The 21,310-nt window shown below is 45.9% G+C and overlaps 1 protein-coding gene across 2 annotated transcripts in view; it reads left to right on the top strand.

Moving 5' to 3' along the window:
• Positions 1–21,310, top strand: part of TMC6 (transmembrane channel like 6) — a 72,349-nt gene that overhangs the window by 42,815 nt on the left and 8,224 nt on the right. For both annotated transcript variants that reach the window (XM_082272677.1, XM_082272676.1), the window contains 7 exons: positions 3,905–4,077; positions 6,126–6,204; positions 8,862–8,959; positions 9,089–9,187; positions 13,806–13,881; positions 13,992–14,125; positions 19,954–20,130. In XM_082272677.1, the coding sequence (XP_082128803.1) occupies positions 3,905–4,077; positions 6,126–6,204; positions 8,862–8,959; positions 9,089–9,187; positions 13,806–13,881; positions 13,992–14,125; positions 19,954–20,130 (836 nt within the window). The remainder of the gene's footprint in view (positions 1–3,904; positions 4,078–6,125; positions 6,205–8,861; positions 8,960–9,088; positions 9,188–13,805; positions 13,882–13,991; positions 14,126–19,953; positions 20,131–21,310) is intronic.

Here is a 21,310-nt window from a genome sequence, read left to right as displayed (position 1 = left end):
AAGTGAGCAATAACTGCACATTGGTGTGATAGTCCAAGTTCAGAAGAGAACTCTGCGATCACAAGTGGATATTACTACTTAGCCTTGCTGCCCTCTCGGACTGGAGTTGTCCTTAGAACACTGTGCGAAATAGATAAAAGCAGAAGGCGTACTGACCTAGTGCGTTACCCAACATAAAATGTAAAGATGAAACAGGATGTAACTACTCACAAGTGTAGGTAGTAAAATCGCTCATTAAGCCACCACAAGTGGCTCTGATGAAGAAGGACATCCTTTGAAACACGTCAGGGACCCTGGTGAAGTCCTCCTTGGGCTAGAGACTTTGGCAACGCTGGGAGATTGTAGCCACTTGTAGTGGCTTTATGAGCGATTTTACTACCTATACTTGTGAGTAGTTACATGGTATTTCAATAAATTTTTGGTTGTGTAATGCAATAGGCAAGTATTTTTATCCATTTCCCTTAGAAAAGTGAGAACCGATATCAAGCCAGTGACTGGAGCTGCTCTACACTATGATGTTCCATGTTTGGTATTGTGTTATGCTGTCTAGAACACATCACTTTATTCTTTACCAAGCTCTGATAAAGAGGCCCCTTGGAACTGCCGAAACGCGTTTGATTCCTGTTTTAAACTTTTCTGGACCACACACACCAGTCTTGATGCTTTCCTTCATATACAGTGCCTTGCGAAAGTATTCGACCCCCTTGAACTTTGCCATCCTTTGCCACATTTCAGGCTTCAAACATAAAGATATAAAACTGTAATTTTTTGTGAAGAATCAACAAGTGGGACACAATCATGAAGTGGAACGAAATTTATTGGATATTTCAAACTTTAACAAATAAAAAACTGAAAAATTGGGCATGCAAAATTATTCAGCCCCCTTAATTTAATACTTTGTAGCGCCACCTTTTGCTGTGATTACAGCTGTAAGTCGCTTGGGGTATGTCTCTATCAGTTATGCACATCGAGAGACTGAAATTTTTGACCATTCTCCTTGCAAAACAGCTCGAGCTCAGTGAGGTTGGATGGAGAGCGTTTGTGAACAGCAGTTTTCAGTTCTTTCCACAGATTCTCAATTGGATTCAGGTCTGGACTTTGACTTGGCTGGATATGTTTATTTGTGAACCATTCCATTGTAGATTTTGCTTTATGTTTTGGATCATTGTATTGTTGGAAGACAAATCTCCGTCCCAGTCTCAGGTCTTTTGCAGACTCCATCAGGTTTTCTTCCAGAATGGTCCTGTATTTGGCTCCATCCATCTTCCCATCAATTTTAACCATCTTCCCTGTCCCTGCTGAAGAAAAGCAGGCCCAAACCATGATGCTGCCACCACCATGTTTGACAGTGGGGATGGTGTGTTCAGGGTGATGAGCTGTGTTGCTTTTACACCAAACATAACGTTTTGCATTGTTGCTAAAAAGTTTGATTTTGGTTTTATCTGACCAGAGCCCCTTCTTCCACATATTTGGTGCCTCCCAGGTGGCTTGTGGCAAACTTTAAATGACACTTTTTATGGATATCTTTAAGAAATGGCTTTCTTCTTGCCACTCTTCCATAAAGGCCAGATTTGTGCAGTATACGACTGATTGTTGTCCTATGGACAGAGTCTCCCACCTCAGCTGTAGATCTCTGCAGTTCATCCAGAGTGATCATGGGCCTCTTGGCTGCATCTCTGATCAGTCTTCTCCTTGTATGAGCTGAAAGTTTAGAGGGATGGCCAGGTCTTCGTAGATTTGCAGTTGTCTAATACTCCTTCCATTTCAATATTATCGCTTGCACAGTGCTCCTTGGGATGTTTAAAGCTTGGGAAATCTTTTTGTATCCAAATCCGGCTTTAAACTTCTCCACAACAGTATCTCGGACCTGCCTGGTGTGTTCCTTGTTCTTCATGATGCTCTCTGCACTTTAAACGGACCTCTGAGACTATCACAGTGCAGGTGCATTTATACGGAGACTTGATTACACACAGGTGGATTCTATTTATCATCATTAGTCATTTAGGTCAACATTGGATCATTCAGAGATCCTCACGTAACCATCTGTCCTGTAGTCTTTTTCAGCCACTCTGTTCATTACCGATTTCTTGATAGCGACGATGGTGGACCTTGACAGAGTCCTGCCATTACACTTGTACTGAAAAAGAAATACTCTGTATACAGCTGATCTTGCAGTTGTTTGGTCACAGTAGTGGTTCAGTCAGGATGCTGCTTTCACTAGTCTAGTGAAAATATGTTGGGTGTGGTGGTTCTGAGAGTTTGATGTGATTATTAGTGTTTTTTTCCATTTAAGCCCCCATTCACTTCTGAAGTTTGAAATTTCCAGAGGCGCTTTAACACCAGAAAAGCAATTTTCACGTTATTCTGTTGTGTCTGTTGAGTGAGGTGCTCAGAGGTACGGGAGCTTTTATGGTTCATGTTTGCTTGTTTTGGGCCCCAATAGACTTTAATGGGAGTGCCTAAAAAAACATGAATTTTTCACATCTAACAAACATCACTGCCTCCTAGTAACTAGTTTTCCATTAGCTGAAACAAAAACACGTAAAGTATAAGTCCACCCTAACACTAAACTCCCTGCATCTACAGACATCCATGATCTAACACTAACCTAGCTAGCCCTGTAAAGAAGAAATCCATATACATACCTTTTTTTGAAGCCGATCCAACCCGATCTCACTTTTAGTTTTCAGCCATGGCTTTGCTGTGGAGGCAGTTGCAGAGGACACGGAAGCCCCATAGTAAGTCTATGGGTGAGGACATTGCCCATTCATTTCACAGCCGTTGTCGGCTGTGTCCTCTACAGAGCTTCCGCCGCTGGAGACAGGATCGGATTGGCTTCCAAAAAAGTACAGTATATACATAGTGATTTCTTCTTTACAGGGCTAGATAGGTTAGTCTTAGATCGTGGATGTCTGTAGTGGCAGGGCTTTTAGTGTTTGGGTGGACTTAAACTTTAAACCTGAAAACTGCAAAAAAATACACCAAAAAAAGCTTCAAAATCACATAAACGTGCTCACACACGTTTAAATCCAAGCCAAATAAGATGTAGGCCAAGTGGTTGGATGAGGTGGGGGCCGAGTTAGTTGGATGAGGTGGGGGCTGAGTTTGTTGGATGAGGTGGGGGGGCCGATTTGTTGGATGAGGTGGGGGGCCGAGTTAGTTGGATGAGGTGGGGGCTGAGTTTGTTGGATGAGGTGGGGGGGCCGATTTGTTGGATGAGGTGTGGGGCCGATTTGTTGGATGAGGTGGGGGGCCGATTTGTTGGATGAGGTGGGGGGCCGATTTGTTGGATGAGGTGGGGGGCCGAGTTAGTTGGATGAGGTGGGGGGCCGAGTTAGTTGGATGAGGTGGGGGGCCGAGTTAGTTGGATGAGGTGGGGGGCCGAGTTAGTTGGATGAGGTGGGGGGTCGAGTTAGTTGGATGAGGTGGGGGGTCGAGTTAGTTGGATGAGGTGGGGGCCGAGTTTGTTTGGATGAGGTGGGGGGCCGATTTGTTGGATGAGGTGGGGGGCCGAGTTAGTTGGATGAGGTGGGGGGCCGAGTTAGTTGGATGAGGTGGGGGGCCGAGTTAGTTGGATGAGGTGGGGGGCCGAGTTAGTTGGATGAGGTGGGGGGCCGAGTTAGTTGGATGAGGTGGGGGGCCGAGTTAGTTGGATGAGGTGGGGGCCGAGTTTGTTTGGATGAGGTGGGGGCCGAGTTTGTTTGGATGAGGTGGGGGGCCGAGTTCGTTGGATGAGGTATGGGCCGAGTTATTGGGTCAGGTGGAGCCAAGTCGCTGGGTGTATTTGTAGGCTGAATTGTTGGATCAGGTTTAGGCTTTTCACTGATAAAAGGATTGGTGGTTCACCGCGGCTCACCAGAGAAGTGAAGGTCGCTTTAACATTCTTTTGCTGTGATTTGTGCAGGATCATCGGGCGCGGATGAATAGTATGAACGTCCTGGAGGTGGAATCTATGCTGCTCTTACTGCCATTGGCTGTATCTCTGTGTAACCTTATACTGCCGTATATGTATCATGCCCTGCAACTCTGGGAGCGTCTGGACTCTCCTATACTGGGAGTTTACATTGCCATCTGCAGGTAAGAGCCTTGGGAGACATAGGACATGAATACTGGAGTAGTGTGCAATATGATGTGTCCTCAGCAACCAGTGGTTAGGCTCAAGTGGAGATGGTCCCAAGCTTGACTCTCAAATGAAAGTCAATATTTCCATAACACCGAGGCTGCCTAGAACTCAGGTTCTGCCAATCGTTTTGACATGCAGTTTTCACCAAAAACCATCTCCGCTTATTAATTGTCTTCTCATTAGCTCAGTCTGAATGGTCTTAAAGCATATCTAAACCCAAGAGAAACATACACCGATCATCCATAACATTATGACCACCCATCATAACCCATCGAGGCATGGTCTCCACTAGACCTCTGTAGGTATGCTGTGGTATTTGGCACCCAGCCGCCAATAGCAGATCCTGTAAGTTCCAAGGTCGGGCCTCCATGGATCGGGCCTGCTTTTTTCAGAATATCCCACAGATGCTCAATTGGATTGAGATCTGGAGAATTTAAAGGCCAAGTCAACACCTTAAACCTATTGTGTTCCTCAAAACATTACTGAATTCATCAGACCAGTCCACCTCCTTCCATTGCTCCGTGGTCCAGTTCTGATGCTCACAAGCCCCTTGTAGGTGCTTTGGCTGTGGATATGGGTCAGCATGGGTGCCCTGACCGGTCTGCGGGTACACAGCCCCATACACAACAAACTGCGATGTGTGCGTTCTGACACCTTTCCATCAGAACCAGCATTCGCTTTTTCAGCATTTTGAGCTCCAGTAGCTCTTATATTGGATCGGACTACACGGGCCATCCTGTCCTCCCCAGGTACATCAGTGAGCCTTCCCTCCCTACCACCATCAATGAGCCTTCCCTCCCCACCTCCATTGATGAGCCTTCCCTCCCGACCTCCATCGATGAGCCTTCCCTCCCGACCTCCATCGATGAGCCTTCCCTCCCGACCTCCATCGATGAGCCTTCCCTCCCGACCTCCATCGACGAGCCTTCCCTCCCGACCTCCATTGACGAGCCTTCCCTCCCGACCTCCATTGACGAGCCTTCCCTCCCGACCTCCATCGATGAGCCTTCCCTCCCGACCTCCATCAATGAGCCTTCCCTCCCGACCTCCATCAATGAGCCTTCCCTCCCGACCTCCATCAATGAGCCTTCCCTCCCGACCTCCATTGACGAGCCTTCCCTCCCGACCTCCATCGATGAGCCTTCCCTCCCGACCTCCATCGATGAGCCTTCCCTCCCAACCTCCATCGATGAGCCTTCCCTCCCTACCTCCATCAATGAGCCTTCCCTCCCTACCTCCTCCCCACCTCCACCAATGAGCCTTCCCTCTCGACCTCCATCAATGAGCCTTCCCTCTCGACCTCCATCAATGAGCCTTCCCTCTCGACCTCCATCAATGAGCCTTCCCTCCCTACCTCCATCAATGAGCCTTCCCTCCCTACCTCCATCAATGAGCCTTCCCTCTCCACCCCCCTCCCAATAAACCGTCTCTTCTCTTTCCACCCACCCCCCCACCCCAATGAGCCCTCCCTCCCCACCTCCATCAATGGGCCTTCCCACCCCACCTCCATCAATGGGCCTTCCCACCCCACCTCCATCGATGAGCCTTCTCTCCCCACCCCCATCAATGAGCCTGCTCATGACCCTGTCACTGGTTTGCCAGTTTCCTTCCTTGGAGGACTTTTGGTCGGTTCTTACCACTGCAGACCAGGAACATCCCACAAGAGCTGCAGTTTTGGAGTTGCTCTAGCTATTACGATTTGGCCCTTGTCAAAGACCCTCAAATCCATACACTTGTCCGTATTTTCTGCCTTCAACACATCAACATGTTCACTTTCTGCCTAATATATTATACCCACTTTCAGGTGCCATTGTAACAAGATAATCAATATTATTCACTTTACCTGTCAGTGGTCATTACGTTGTGGCTCATTGGTGTATGTCCATCCCTAAAGGAATTCACCTCTCTATAGGTAGGATATCACTTTCAGATGAAGTTACCTCTTTAGTATTGGCCATCAGTTCTTTTTTGTTGGTGATCTTTTTGACCCTTTTTTTACTAGAAACCTTCTGCTGAAGATTGTCATCCTTGGCGTTCTGTGTTACCATTGGTTAAGAAGGAAGGCCAGCTCGGACTTTAAGGTATGCCATCGAATAGATTCACTTTCCACGTAGTGAAAATATCACATTGGCATTGGATGTTGGTGGTGGGCACTCTAGTGGGCTGCAGAGAAATGACAGTTGGTGGGAGGGGACAGAAAGAAGGTGACAATGATGGCAACTGCATTGATTTCTCCCAGATTTCTTAGATTATATCGGCCTTTCTCAACTATTTTACCCCACAGGAACCCCTAAAATAATTTTCAGGCCTTGGGGGAACCCTTACTAAAACCAATTCACAGGGGGCCAATGGCAAAAATGCCCCTTACATTAGTATTCAGTAGGAAGAACACTCCTTAAATTGGTGGTCAGTGGGAAGAATGTCCCTTACATTGGTGGTCAGTGGGAAGAATGTTCCTTACATTGATGGTCAGTGGGAAGAATGTTCCTTACATTGGTGGTCAGTGGGAAGAATGTCCCTTACATTGGTGGTCAGTGGGAAGAATGTTCCTTACATTGGTGGTCAGTGGGAAGAATGTCCCTTACATTGGTGGTCAGTGGGAAGAATGTTCCTTACATTGGTGATCAGTGGGAAGAATGTCCCTTACATTGGTGGTCAGTGGGAAGAATGTTCCTTACACTGGGGGTCAGTGGGAAGAATGTCCCTTACATTGGTGATCAGTGGGAAGAATGTCCCTTACATTGGGGGTCAGTGGGAAGAATGTTCCTTACATTGGGGGTCAGTGGGAAGAATGTCCCTTAGATTGGTGATCAGTGGGAAGAATGTCCCTTATCTTGGGGGTCAGTGGGAAGAATGTTCCTTACATTGGGGTTCAGTGGGAAGAATGTCCCTTACATTGGTGATCAGTGGGAAGAATGCTCCTTACATTGGTGGTCAGTGGGAAGAATGTTCCTTACATTGGTGATAAGTGGGAAGAATGTTCCTTACACTGGGGGTCAATGGGAAGAATGTCCCTTACATTGGTGACCACAGAGGACAAGGGAGCACTCTTTACATTTAGAAAGGCTTCTTCACAGTAAGAGCTGTGAGAATGTGGAATAGACTCCCTCCAGAGGTGGTTCTGGCCATCTCAGTAGATTGGATTCTTTCTTAAGTGTACATAATTTAACTGATACTAAAATGTTAGAGAAAGGTTGATCCAGGGAATATCTGATTGCCTCTCGGGGGATCAGAAAGGATTTTTGTCCCCCCGCTGGAGCAAATTTGGTGATGCTTTGCTGGGGGTTTTTTTGCTTTCCTCGGCATCAACTGCAGGTATAGGGTTATGTATATAGGATTGTATTTTGTTTCCTTTTGTTGGTAGAACTAGATAGACACGTGTATTTTTTTTTAACCAGACTAACTATGTAACCTTGTGACTGATATGTCCCTTTTTAGCATATGGATTGTTTTTACCCAAAATCCTTAATAAATCGCTTGATGGGTTTAATAATGCTATGACACAGTGGTATATCCTTTGAACCCATATACTTAGTGCAGTAACCAGGGGCGTAACTACAGGGGTTGCAGGGGTTGCAATTGCAACCGGGCCCCATGCTCCAAGGGAGCCTGTGCGGCTCCCCTGGACACCTGGATAGGAGGGGCGGCGGGGGCAGCATGTAGAGAAATCACTGTCCTCCTTTTTCCTCCTGTAGCTGCAGGAGGAAAATGGAGGAGATTGGTTCCTCTGTATGCTGTCTCCGCCACTCCTCCTATCCAGTTCACTTGTGTTCTGCTGTCTCTGGGCCCCTGTGTGCTCCCCTGGTTCCCCCCCCCCCCCCTACTGTACTCCCTTCCCTCTCCTGCCGGCTGCTGCAGGGGATGTGTCACAATAGAGAACCAGGAAGGGGTCGGTAAATATGTAATTTACCAGCTCCTTCCTTTTCTGAATGGACAGAGTCATAGTCAGTTGACGTTGTAAAAAAATAAAATAAAATGATAAAAAAAATAATACAATTTAAAATATCAAAAAATAAAAACTATTGACACCAGTGGGTGAACTTCCAGGATCGAAAAGGTCACACTCTGTGGGGGGGGGGCCAAGATGACAGGAAGGGGGCCCACTGCAGAACTTGTGAAAGGGCCCCGCTGCGGGACCGTAATAAAGGGCCCGCAATGAGAGTAAAGGGCCCCAGGATCAGTGAGAAGAGCCTCAGGCTTGAAGGGATGGGCCCCGGCCAGGGGTCCGGGGGGCCCTTCATGGTTTCTTGCACCGGGTCCCTGAAGGTTCTAGTTACGCCTCTGGCAGTAACATTACACTTTGGATGGGGATTTCCAAGCGCTCACTTTGTTAGGAACTTTGGATTAGCAATTGACGGGGCCACTGGAAGCCTTCCCACTTGATAGACCAAATGATGGAAGACTTAGGGCACGGCCAGTGATGTTCCAGCAGTTTCAGCCACAAACTTGGGGAATTTTAATCATTTTTTTTTTTAAAGAAGTCAATTATCTAGAGGGGGGTGCAGTGGTAAAGGGATTTTTTTTTTTTTTTTAAATGCCTGAATAAATGTATGAAGTTGACTTGAGCTGTTCTCTCTTCCCTACCCCCCTCCTATGTGCACTAATAGATGAAAAGTGTATTGCAGGGTGATGAGAGATTTGCATGCCGGTGACCCTGAGCTCTTCTCATGGCTTCACAAAGACTTTCCATTCTATTCTTTGTACTCGCTCATGCTGAGTTCAGTATTTGTTGTTCCAGTGCTGGGAGACGCTGGTGGGGCAGGAGTTGTACCGCTTTGTCATCATGGATCTGATCTTCAATCTTCTGGACACCCTCTTTGCAGAGCAGCTATTAAGGTAAATCTGTCAGTTCAAGCTGCCGCTGAACCTAACCCCCCCGCCAGGCTCCACCACCCTCCTCCACCCTCCGCCTGCCTCTACCAGCCTCTGCCTACTCACCCGTCTGTGTGTGATTTTTGTTGGCAGGTTAATCCAGCAGAAGAGACAGAAGAATGAAAAGTATCGCACTGAGTTTGACATCGCTCGCAATGTTCTGGAGCTCATTTATGGGCAGACGCTGGCATGGTGAGATCATCTCAATGTCTACTGCTTTCTGTGTGTTCCATCCCAACTAGGGGGGCCAAAAGGAGAAAGGGCCGCAGTGTAGAGGACAAGAATGGGTTACCTTCAATAAAAGGCTCACATATCCTATGCACACATATACGGGTCTCATGGGGCCAATATAGAGTCCGTTGTTCTGGAAACACCTATTTTCTTTCAATTTTATATATATACTAGGGATGTGGTGAAAGTTCCCTTGGCTTATAGGCATTTTGGAGTATGGCACTAATCATGTTCTTAAAAGGCTCCTTTTCTGTTCTAGATGAGCCTTTTTTGACCATGGTTCCCAGGCACCCTGGGGTGCCTTGAGGTTTCTTCAGGAGTGCCTTGACAAAATGTGTAGGTCAGTGATTACAGCGCTGCTTAAAGTGGAGTTCCACCCGAAATTTATACTTACCTCCATCTTCTCGCTCCGGGTCACCTGAAAAACAAATGGATAATCGCTATTTTTTTTTTTTTTTTATACTTACCTTTTAGAGAAAATATACTCACCTTACTTCCTTCTTCCTCCCCTCGGCGGCCACGGCGATTCGTCACTTCCTGGCTTTTGCAATGATTCCTGGGAGCTGAACGTCATGGCTCCCAGGAATCATTGCGCCGGCCCCGACGTCAGTTCCGGTGCATGCGCCGTCATACCTTGCTAAATAGCTTCTGGGCATCCCGCGCGCGACCCGGAAGTGACGTCGGGGCCGGTGCAGTGCATCGTGGGATCAAAGAAGAAGGAAGAGGACCGAAGAGGACGCGGAAGAGGATCGCGCTGGCTCCAAGCTGCCCACACCTGAGATGGCAGCGCTGGGCAAGACATTTTCAAGGTAAGTATTTCTCCTGAAAGGTAAGTGCAACCCGGGACAGATCAGAGGCTATCCATTGTGGAATGTACTATCCCTGACTGTCCCGGGGGTATTTTTATAAAAAAATGTATAACCAGGGTGGAACTCCGCTTTAAATAGAGATTAATATATATATATATATATATATATATATACTGTGCAAATTCCCCTATAAATAAATAAATATTGAGCAGTGATGCATTCAAAATTCATATGAATTCATAAAAATTGAATTAAATGAAAAATAGAAAAAATATTAAAAATATCATTTAAATAACGTCCATATTCTAGTCCGTCAAAGAAATGCAGATAAAGTGCTGCAGTGCTTAATTTTGCCTTGACAAAATGCCTAAAAATGTATCAAAAATGATATCCAAGCCAGCAGGTGGATCATACCTGCCTTTCGGTTACACAAAGCCACGGGTTTTTATTACGCATGTCATCCTAACAACTAATGAGATCATCAGTTAATAAGGAGGGGGTCTGTTGCCTCCACAGCATCCTTGTTTGACCCTCCCCTCCCCTGTTGGAATAGTAGTCAGTACCAGTGTTCAAAAGTTTATTTGCTTTGGAAGAACAAATTACATTACTGTTGGTGTTGGGTGTCCTATATGTGGATGTTGCTGTATTTTGTAAAGCTATTAGAATAGTTTTTTACATTTTATAATGTGGTGCCTCTAGAGTCTAGACCAGTGATGGGGAACCTTGGCACCCCAGATGTTTTGGAACTACATTTCCCAGGATGCTCATGCACTCTGCAGTGTAGTTAAAGCGGAGCCACAAAAATTTTTTTCAATGAAAATACCCCCGGGACAGTCAGGGTTAATACATTCCAGTATAGAATGGGATTGGTGCAGCGCTAACACAATTGAATCCACAGTCCATACAAATGTTCAAATGGATCAAATACAAAAGTGCAGTAAACAAAAGTTCATCAGAGAGTGCTCTAATAAAGAAGGGAAACTGTCCACCACTTCAAACTTGGAAAAAGCCCCGAGTGCAGGAACCGCCACCAAGATAATAAATGGCCTCTTACCAAATTGCAATGACCCCCATTACAAGGATCAAAGACAGCCTGTGTGATCAAATCAGTGCCCAGATTGACATGTATCGATTCCCAGTGTTCCTTCAGCAGCTCCGACCGGAACAAGTGAACATAAGGAAAAGAGGGACAACTCCAATAGTGAAGTACGTTCACAGGTTTATTCAGTAAAAGCAGAGTGGCAACTCACGTTTGCATGAAGAAATCACAGCATGTCTCAGAGCTATACTCTCAGAACCTTTGTTTCCAACCAATAAAATGGCCGCCGTGTCTCCTTGCTGGCCTCAGCACGACGAACCGCAGGCTCCTCCTCCGACCGGTTTCGTCAACACGTGACTTCGTACATTCCACAATGGATAGCCTCTGAACTGTCCCGGTTCGCACTTACCTTTTAGAAGAAATACTTACCTTGAAAATTTCTTCTCCAGCGCTGCCATCTCGGATGTGGGCAGCGGAAGCCGCAGCGTCCTCTTCTGCGTCCTCTTCTGCGTCCTCTTCCGTGTCCTCTTCTCCCAGAATGCCCCTGCACCGGCCCCGATCGTCACTTCCGGTGTACGCGCGTCATCCCTCCACAGCTTCTGTGCATGCCTAGAAGCTGTTTATCAGGGAATGAGGGGCCGCACCGGAACTGACGAGCGGGGCCGGTGCAGGTGCATTGATTCTTGGGAGCGATGACGTTCAGCTCCCAGGAATCAATGCAAAGAGGAAGTGACGGCGCGGGCCGCGGCCGCAGAGGGAGGAAGTGGAAGAAAGGTGAGTATATTTTTTCTGCAATAACAAGATAAGTAAAAAAAAAAATCGTAACTATCCATTTCTTTTTCAGGTGACTAGAAGCAAGCGGATGGCCCAAAATCGACTATGTCGATTTTTGTGGCCGGAACTCCGCTTTAAGCTTCATGGGAAATGCAGTTCCAAAACATCTGGGGTGCCAATGTTCGACATCACTGGTCTAGACTGTATATACTTTTTAGGATCCCTTGACTGGGAAAAGGTTGAGAAACACTGTTCTAGACTGCAGCATCTTCATTGTCTATAAGCACCTACAGCACGTAATCATTGTCGATTTACCCCTTCGCTATCTGTTCCAAGGTTCCATGGAAGCCAAGGGGTTCCTCCAGAGGCTGCTAAGGGTTCCTTCAGAAATTAGCAATTTCTACCTCTTAGATAAGTTACCACTGACACCATTGACCTTTTTCTTTAAGGGGGTAGATCTTCCCAATGACCATCACACTAATGCATGGGTGAATTGTAATAATACCTGCACTGCCATTTACCCCCCCCCCCCCCAAAAAAAAAAAACTATTATGTGCAGATGGCTGCAAACACTGTATGTGTTTCCAGGCCTATAGATATATTCATTTGAATAAACCTGTTGCTCCTCCCCAAACTTGTAAATACAAATAATCCCCTTTTTAAGAGTAAACAATCACAAATCCCCATAAACATATCCACTATATTTTCAAAAGTATTGGGACGCCTGCCTTTACACACACATGACCTTTTAATGGCATCCCAGTCTTAGTCCGTAGGGTTCAATATTGAGTTGGCTCCACCCTTTGCAGCTATAACAGCTTCAACTCTTCTGGGAAGTCCGTCCACAAGGTTTAGGAGTGTCAATGGGAATGTTTGACCATTCTTCCAGAAGCGCATTTGTGAGGTCTGGCAATCATGTTGGACGAGAAGGCCTGGCTCGCAGTCTCCACTCTAATTCATCCCAAAGGTATTCTTTCGAGTTGAGGTCAGGACTCTGTGCAGGCCAGTCAAGTTCCTCCACCCCAAACTCGCTCATCCATGTCTTTATGGACCTTGCTTTGTGCACTGGTCCAGATCATTTGGTGGAGGGGGGGGGGGGGGTTATGGTGTGGGGTTGTTTTTCAGGGGTTGGGCTTGGCCCCTTAGTTCCAGTGAAGGGAACTCTTAAGGCGTCAGCATACCAAGACATTTTAGACCATGTCTTCCCCCAAACTTTGTGGGAACAGTTTGGGGATGGCTCCTTCCTGTTCCAACATGACTGCGCATGACTGTGACATAAAAAAATTGCAACGATCAACATTTTATTTCCCAGGGTCTCTGTAAAAAAAAAAAAAAAAGTATGTTTGGGGGTTATAAGTAATTTTCTAGCAAAAAAAAAAAAAATGATTTAAACTTGTAAACAAAATGTGTCAGAAAAAGCTTGGTCAGCAAGTAGAAAACCTTCTGTGTCACAGGATCCCCCCCAGCCCCCCCTGTATATGTACCTGAGCCCAATCTCTATCCAGTGCTGTGCACGAGAGCAGTGGCTCTCCTGGTTTTGTTCCTCCTCACTGGGTAGATTGATAGCAGTGGGAGCCATTGTCTCCTGCTGGTGTCAATCAAACTCCATGGCGAGGGGTCGGGAGGGGCACGTCCCAAGCCACCCTGTCTGTGTCAAAAGACAGAGTGGCTCGGGAGCGAGCCTGCCCAAGTGCCCCCGGCAGCGGCTTCTTTTGGGGGACCTTGCTGAATAAGAGGATCCATGCGCTTTGGTGCAGGACCCGAGAAGAAGAGGAGGAACAAGGTTGTTCTGTGCAAAACCATGACACCGAGCAGGTAAGTATGACATGTTTTGTTATTTTAATTTTAAAAAATTCAAATGTTTAATATCCCTTTAAGTGTTTGGCGTTAAATACAATTTAAATAATTTTATATGTTTCTTTTATAAATCTTTAATGTTTGCCTCCTTGGGTTGCAGGCTCAGCATTTTGTTTTGTCCTCTGCTTCCCGTCATCCAGATGTTGAAGTTACTTCTGCTTTTTTATATCAAAAAGGTAAGGGAGATCCTAAAAACATTTTGTTTAGTTTACCATTTATTCTTTGTTCATTTTTTCTTTTCAGTGGTTTACCACCGCTTTAGTTAACTAAGATCTAATTTTTGTAGGCCAGTCTGATGCGGAACTGCCGATCGCCCAGCAAGCCATGGAGGGCTTCTCATATGAGTACGGTGTTTCTGACTCTGCTTTGCTTTCCATCTTTTCTCGGGGCGTCCGTGTTCCTCTCTTATACTGTGTGGTCGTAAGTAGAAGAAATGTTCATGTATTTATAGTATACAGGTATACCCCGCTTTACATACCCTCACTTTAAGTACACTTGTGAGTACGAACACATTGGCGTGGGAAATATTGGACAGCTTGACATGGCAATGCTCCCTGTTTTTTTACATTGGCCTCTATGGGAAATCTTGGTCAGCTTGAGATGGCACTGCTCCCTGTCTTTAACATTGGCCTCTATGGGAAATCTTGGTCAGCTTGGCATGGCAATGCTCCCTGTTTTTAACATTGGCCTCTATGGGAAATCTTGGTCAGCTTGACATGACACTGCTCCATGTCTTTAAAGCGGAGTTCCACCCTGGATTTTTTTTTTTTTTTTTTAATACCCCCGGGACAGTCAGGGCTAGTGCATTCCACAATGGCTAGCCTCTGATCTGTCCCGGGTTGCACTTACCTGCAAGACGAAATACTTACCTTGCAAACGTCTTGTCCAGCGCTGCCATCTCAGATGTGGGCAGCTTGAAGCCAGCGCGTCCTCTTCGGCGTCTTCTTCCGCCTTCTGTGGTCCCACGATGCTCTGCGCCGGCCCCGACGTCACTTCCGGGTCGCGCGCGTCACCCCTCCACAGCTTCTGGGCATGCCCAGAAGCTGTTTAGAAGGGGATGACGCGCGCGACCCGGAACTGACGTCGGGGCCGGTGCAGGCGCAATGATTCCTGGGAGCTATGACGTTCAGCTCCCAGGAATCATTGCAGAGCCAGGAAGTGACGACGGGCCGCGGCCGAGGAAGGAGGAAGAAGGAAGTAAGGTAAGTATATTTTCTTCGCTACGAGGTAAGTAAAAAAAAAAAAAATATGCGATTATCCATTTCTTTTTCAGGTGACCCGGAGCGAGAAGATGGAGGTAAGTATAAAAATAGGGTGGAACTCCACTTTAACATTGGCCTCTATGGGGAATCTTGGTTAGCTTGACATGGCACTGCTCCCTGCCTTTAACATTGGCCTCTATGGGAAATCTTAGTTCAGCTTGACATGGCACTGCTCCCTGTCTTTAACATTGGCCTCTATGGGGAATCTTGGTCAGCTTGACATGGCACTGCTCCCTGCCTTTAACATTGGCCTCTATGGGAAATATTGGACAGCTTGGCATGGCACTGCTCCCTGCCTTTAACATTGGCCTCTATGGGAAATCTTGGTCAGCTTGACATGGCACTGCTCCCTGCCTTTAACATTGGCCTCTATGGGAAATCTTGGTCTGCTTGACATGGCACTGCTCCCTGTCTTTAACATTGGCCTCTATGGGGAATCTTGGTCAGCTTGACATGGCACTGCTCCTTGTCTTTAACATTGGCCTCTATGGGAAATCTTAGCTTGACATGGCACTGCTCCTTGTCTTTAACATTGGCCTCTATGGGAAATCTTAGCTTGACATGGCACTGCTCCTTGTCTTTAACATTGGCCTCTATGGGGAATCTTGGTCAGCTTGACATGGCACTGCTCCTTGTCTTTAACATTGGCCTCTATGGGAAATCTTGGTCAGCTTGACATGGCACTGCTCCCTGTCTTTAACATTGGCCTCTATGGGAAATCTTAGCTTGACATGGCACTGCTCCTTGTCTTTAACCACTCTACCTCCGCTCACAGTAATACTACTGCGGCAGAGTGGTTCGTTATCGTCCAGCCACGTAGTATTAACGTGACTGGACACTCCCCCTTCTGGGCGGCGCTTGCGCGCCGCCAGAGGCTCGCTCCCGCTGTTTTCATTCACAGCGGGAGTCGGGCCAGGGGAGGAGCAGCGGCGATCGCCGCTGCTCTTACCCGATCGTCGGGGATCGAGTCTGGAGATCCGCCCGCTGTGTGTAAACACAGCGGGCGGATCTCCATAGTGACAGGGAGTGACAGATCGGACTGTTCAGCATAGCTGGACATCCGATCTGTCCATGACTCACACAGTCACCTCCCCCCCTACACGTCAGTAAGCACCAGGCATACATTAACCCCTCCCTCTCCAATAAAATTAACCCCTTCCCTGCCAGTGTCATTTTTACAGTAACAGTGCATATTTATAGCACTGATTACTGCAGTAATGTCACTGGTACCCCCAAAAGTGTCAAAAATGTCAGTCAAGGGTCCGATCTGTCCGCCGCAATGTCGCAGTCCCGCAAAAAAAATCGCAGATCGCCGCCATTACGCGTTAAAAAAAAAAACACCAAAAATGACAGAAATCTTTCCCTTTGTTAGTAAACGCAATAACTTTTGCGCAAACCAATCAAAATACGCTTATTGCGATTTTTTTTTTACCAAACATATGTAGCATAAAACAAATTGGCCAAAAATTTTTAAAAAAATTGGTTTTTACATCTTTTTTGGGGGGAATTTCATATAAAAAAATGTTAAAAATATTGTTATTTTTTCAAAATAAACGCTCTTTTTTTGTTTATAGCGCAAAAAGTAAAAATCGCACAGGTGATCAAATACCACCAAAAGAAAGCTCTGTTTGTGGGAAAAAAAGGACGTAAATTTCGTTTGGGTACGGCGTCGCACGACCGCGCAATTGTCAGTTGAAGTCGCACAGCGCCGAATCGCAAAAAGTGGCCTGGACGGAAGACAGCAAAATCCTCCGGTGGTAAAGTGGTTAACATTGGCCTCTATGGGGAATCTTGGTCAGCTTGACATGGCACTGCTCCCTGCTTTAACATTGGACAAAGCCGAGGATGGATATGCGGGTGTACCTGAAGCAGCACATGTCTCTTCCCCAAAACATAAATGAAAATCGCAAACAGAGTGTCCCAGGGGAATTTGAATGGACAAGGCTGGGTTATGTCAGTATAATAAGTATAAAGGCTAAAGAAAAGTAGAATAAAAAAAAAAAAAAATTCTGCTTTTCTTTATCCTTTATACTTATTATTCTGACATAACCCAGCCTTGTCCATTCAAATTCCCCTGGGACACTCCCTGTTTGCTATCTGCCTTTAACCACTTTCAGACCGGGGGATTTTCCTGCTTAATGACCAGGCCCTATTCACTGCGACAATTGATCGGCCATGCGACGCTGTACCCAAACGAAATTTATGTCCTTTTTTCCCCCACAAACAGAGCTTTCTTTTGGTGGTATTTGATCACCTGTGCGATTTTTATTTTTTATTTTTTGCGCTATAAACAAAAAAATAGCGACAATTTTGAAAAAAAAAAACATATTTTTCACATTCTGCTATATAACCTTCCCCAAAAAAAAAAATGTAAATCAAAATTTAAAATTTTAGGCCAATTTGTTTTCTGCTACATATTTTTGGTAAAAAAAATCGCAATAAGTGTATTTTGATTGGTTTACACAAAAGTTATTGCGCCTACTAACTACGGGAAAGATTTATGTCATTTTTATTGTTTTTTTTTTTTTTACTAGTAATGGCGGCGATCTGCGATTTTTTTTTTTTTTGCGGGACTGCGACATTGTGGCGGACAGATCGGACCCCTGACTGACATTTTTGACACTTTTGGGGGGGACCAGTGACCTTACTACAGTAATCAGTGCTATAAATATGCACTGTTGCTGTAATAATGATAATGGCAAGGAAGGGATTAACAGTATAGGTGATCAAGGAGTTAAATGTGACCCTAGGGGCGTGATTCTAACTGGGGGGGGTTCACCCTTGTGAAGTCATCACAGAGACATGCGATCCTATATAGCAGGATCACATGAGCTCTGTGATCACTCCAGAGAAAAGAATGGTCGGCTGTGTTTACATCAGCCGATCGTCCTTCTCTCTCAGCAGGGAACGATCGCCAGTGTAAGGCAGTAATCAAAGCCACCTGACACATGCACTGGCTTCCCGGCTGACGAGCGGCGGCGGGAGCGTGCTCGCCCCCTAGCCTCCTGAGAGCGAGCGACGTAGAGCTAGGTCGTTTCGCCCAGGAGTGGCTGCCTGCCGCAGTAAATCTGTGGTGGGAGGTCGTAAAGTGGTTAACATTGGCCTCTATGGGAAATCTTGGTCAGCTTGACATGGCACTGCTCCTGTCTTTACCATTGGTGTCTATGGGAAATCTTGGTTAGCTTGACATGGCACTGCTCCCGTCTTTACCATTGGTGTCTATGGGAAATCTTGGTCTGCTTGTCATGGCACTGCTCCCGAACCATAAATGACAGGGACACCAAACTTGGGGAGCCCCGAGAGGGGACCCAGGACTACAACATATAGGGTCGGCCAGCTTGCCTAGGTAATCTACCATGTCGTAGTCCTGGGTCCCCTTAATGTGCTTCCCAGGGTTTGGTGTCCTTGTCACTTATAGTTCAGAAGCAGTGCCATGTCAAGCTGACCAAGATTTCCCATAGAGCTAGTGTATATACATGCATTAAGAAGTGGGAAAAGGTTTTGCTTCACTTTAAGTACATTTTAGTTTTACATACATGCTCTGGTCCCATTGTGTATTTAAAAGTGCGGTATGCCTGTATATAGTATATGAGCTACTGTATACAAATCAGGAGGTTTGCATTAGTACCTCCCCAAGTACTGAGCCCTGTGTTAAATGTTTATTTTGGTCTCATCCGACCACAAAACTTTCACCCAGTTCTCCTCTGAATCATTCAGATGTTCATTAGCAAACTTCAGACGGGCCTGTACATGTGCTTTCTTGAGCAGGGGGACCTTGCGGGTGCTGCAGGAGTTAATTTCAGTCCTTCAAGGCGTAGTGTCTTACCAATTGTATTCCTGGTGACCAGGGGAGGACTGGGGCAGGGGGGCAATTGCCCCCTGGGCCTCTCTGATGCCCTGTAAAAAGGCTGCACCTCTTCTGCTACAGACATGCCTAAAGGATTCCTGGTGAAGAGAAATAAAAAGCCCCCACCGCTGACCTGCTGAGTGCAGGATAAAGACAAGGACAGAGTGCAAGTCCCCCCCCCAGCATGGATGGTGCTAAATGTGTCTGAGCAGAGGCCAGTTCAATGCCCCATTGGAGACTCTCCTCACCCGGCCAGCCCCAACCAAGCAGTCCCAGCTCCCCCCAACTGCCCCCTGCTGGCCATGTTGGGAACCAGGATTCAGCCGATGAATAGAGAGTATCAGGAGCAGAGATTCAGCCTGGAATGTGGGTCAGGAGGAGGTCAGGAAGAGGGGGAGTGGGATGGGGGCCGATTCGCTGCACCATGGGCCTCTGGTGTGTACTTGCCCCCTGGACTGAAAGTTGCCAGTCTGCCCCTGCTGGTGACTATGGTCCCAGCAGCCTTGAGATCATTCACAATTCTCTCGTGTAGTTTTGGGCTGATTTCACACCGTTCCCGTGATCATTGAAACTCCACTAGATGAGATCTTGGATGGAGCCCCAGACCGTGGGGGAGTGACCGTTTATTTCACTCATTACACAGTTGCACTCAAAGTCGCACTTCAAAGTCGCCTACTGGCTACGTTTCCACTAGTGCAGCTCCTAAGTTGTGCGACTTTGAGTGCAGATTTAATCCAAGTTTACTCTCTCTGGATCAAAGTCCCATCAAAGCAGTGCAGGCACCTTTTTCAAAGTCGCTGATTTTCAAAGTGGCATAGATGGGAATGGGTGCCACTGAAATCAATTGGCTGTGAATTGTCACGTGACACGACCTTATATGTCCAAAGTCACATGACAAGTCGCACTAGCGGAAACTGAGCCTGCTCTTACTCAAGATGGCCAAAGCCATAAATGCTAAGGGATGTATTTTTCAAAGTGATTTCTTAACAAAATAAAACATGGAGACAAGGATGGAGATGGGGGTTTCATTTGAATATTAAAAATTAGTTTGATTTTGTTTTTTTGTTTGTGTTGATCTGATGCAGTGAAGATCCACTTTAATATCGTATGCAGTGACATTATCCCTCTCTCTTTGACAGGGTAACGCCTTCAATATCTTGCGGCCCGTTCCGATCTCTCAACACAATGTATGAGGCCGGCAAAATTTACGTCCGGCAACTAGAAGTCTTGAACCCTCGCCTGAGCTGGATCAGCTGGATTCACCACTACCTCTGGGAGAATACTTTGTTCATATACGTTGCATCTTCAGTCCTGTTGTGAGTCAGTGGAGGGTACTGGATGATAAATGCATCTCTCTGCTAGAAAATAAGAATACACTACAATTAATGGTTAGATTTGGGTCAATCAATGGTTTAGATTAGAAGAACTAGAACAGGTGAACTAATCCTTTAATAGATGTTGGCTCCACCAGGTTAAGTGATGTCTTGGTGGGAATGGATGGCAGGGAAGTTTATACATGGAATAAGAATTAGCTTGTGGAACTATGGTAAACAAGTAGATTCTGATAGTATAGGTTGATAAATAGAGTTGTTTGTGAAGGTTCTTGGCCACCCATGATAAAGTACCCCTTTGGCTCCACCAGGATAAGTCATGTCTTTGTTTCTTGGTGGGAATGAGTGCCAAGGAATTGTATACATAGGTTCCACAGATTAGTTCTCCTCTTCTATGTATACAATTCCTTGGCACTCATTCCCACCAAGAAACAAAGACATGACTTATCCTGGTAGAGCCAAAGGGGTACTTTGTCCTGGATAGACAAGAACCTTCACAAACAAGTCTTTATCCAACCTATACTTGCAAAATCTACTTGTTCGACATAGGTTCCACAGATTAGTTCTCCTCTTCTATGTCGAACAAGTAGATTTTGCGAGTATAGGTTGGATAAAGACTTGTTTGTGAAGGTCCTTGTCTATCCAGGACAAGGTACCCCTAAAAGTAGTTGGTCACATTCAAATGGACTTAATCTGTTAAACATTTTGCTACTCATCCAAACAACATCTTTAGAGCAAGTGTACAACTGTGATTTGCAGCGCTGCTTAAATTGGTTTATAAATATATCAAAAATTCATATAAAATAATAGAATGAATGAAATACTTCATATAAATTAAATAAATAATACAATACATAAAACTCATAAAGTGCTGTAGTATTGGTGAAAATAAATATATGGCTCAATGTCCATTATATCATCGTGTTGCCGTGATGAATCTTTTCACTTGAACTCATGCAGGTGCTAAAGTGCTTGATTTGTGCTTTGTTCGGGGTCTCCCCCTTTGGTTATCTACTCACCGATAGATGGTAGTTTTCAGGCATGTAAGGATAGTTGTGCCCTGCTTCTCCGCTTGATGTATAATTATTTCTGTGAGTATTAATTCCTCCCCGATGTCCTCATGAAAAGAGAGTCATTCATGGTGAAGATCGTTTAAAAAGGGGGG

The sequence above is a fragment of the Pelophylax lessonae genome, assembly GCF_965119305.1.
Source record: "Pelophylax lessonae genome assembly, chromosome: 11".
In the NCBI taxonomy this organism is placed as follows: Eukaryota; Metazoa; Chordata; class Amphibia; order Anura; family Ranidae; genus Pelophylax; species Pelophylax lessonae.
The sequence above is the reverse complement of the archived record's forward strand: the minus strand, read 5'-3'. Positions and strand labels throughout refer to the sequence as shown.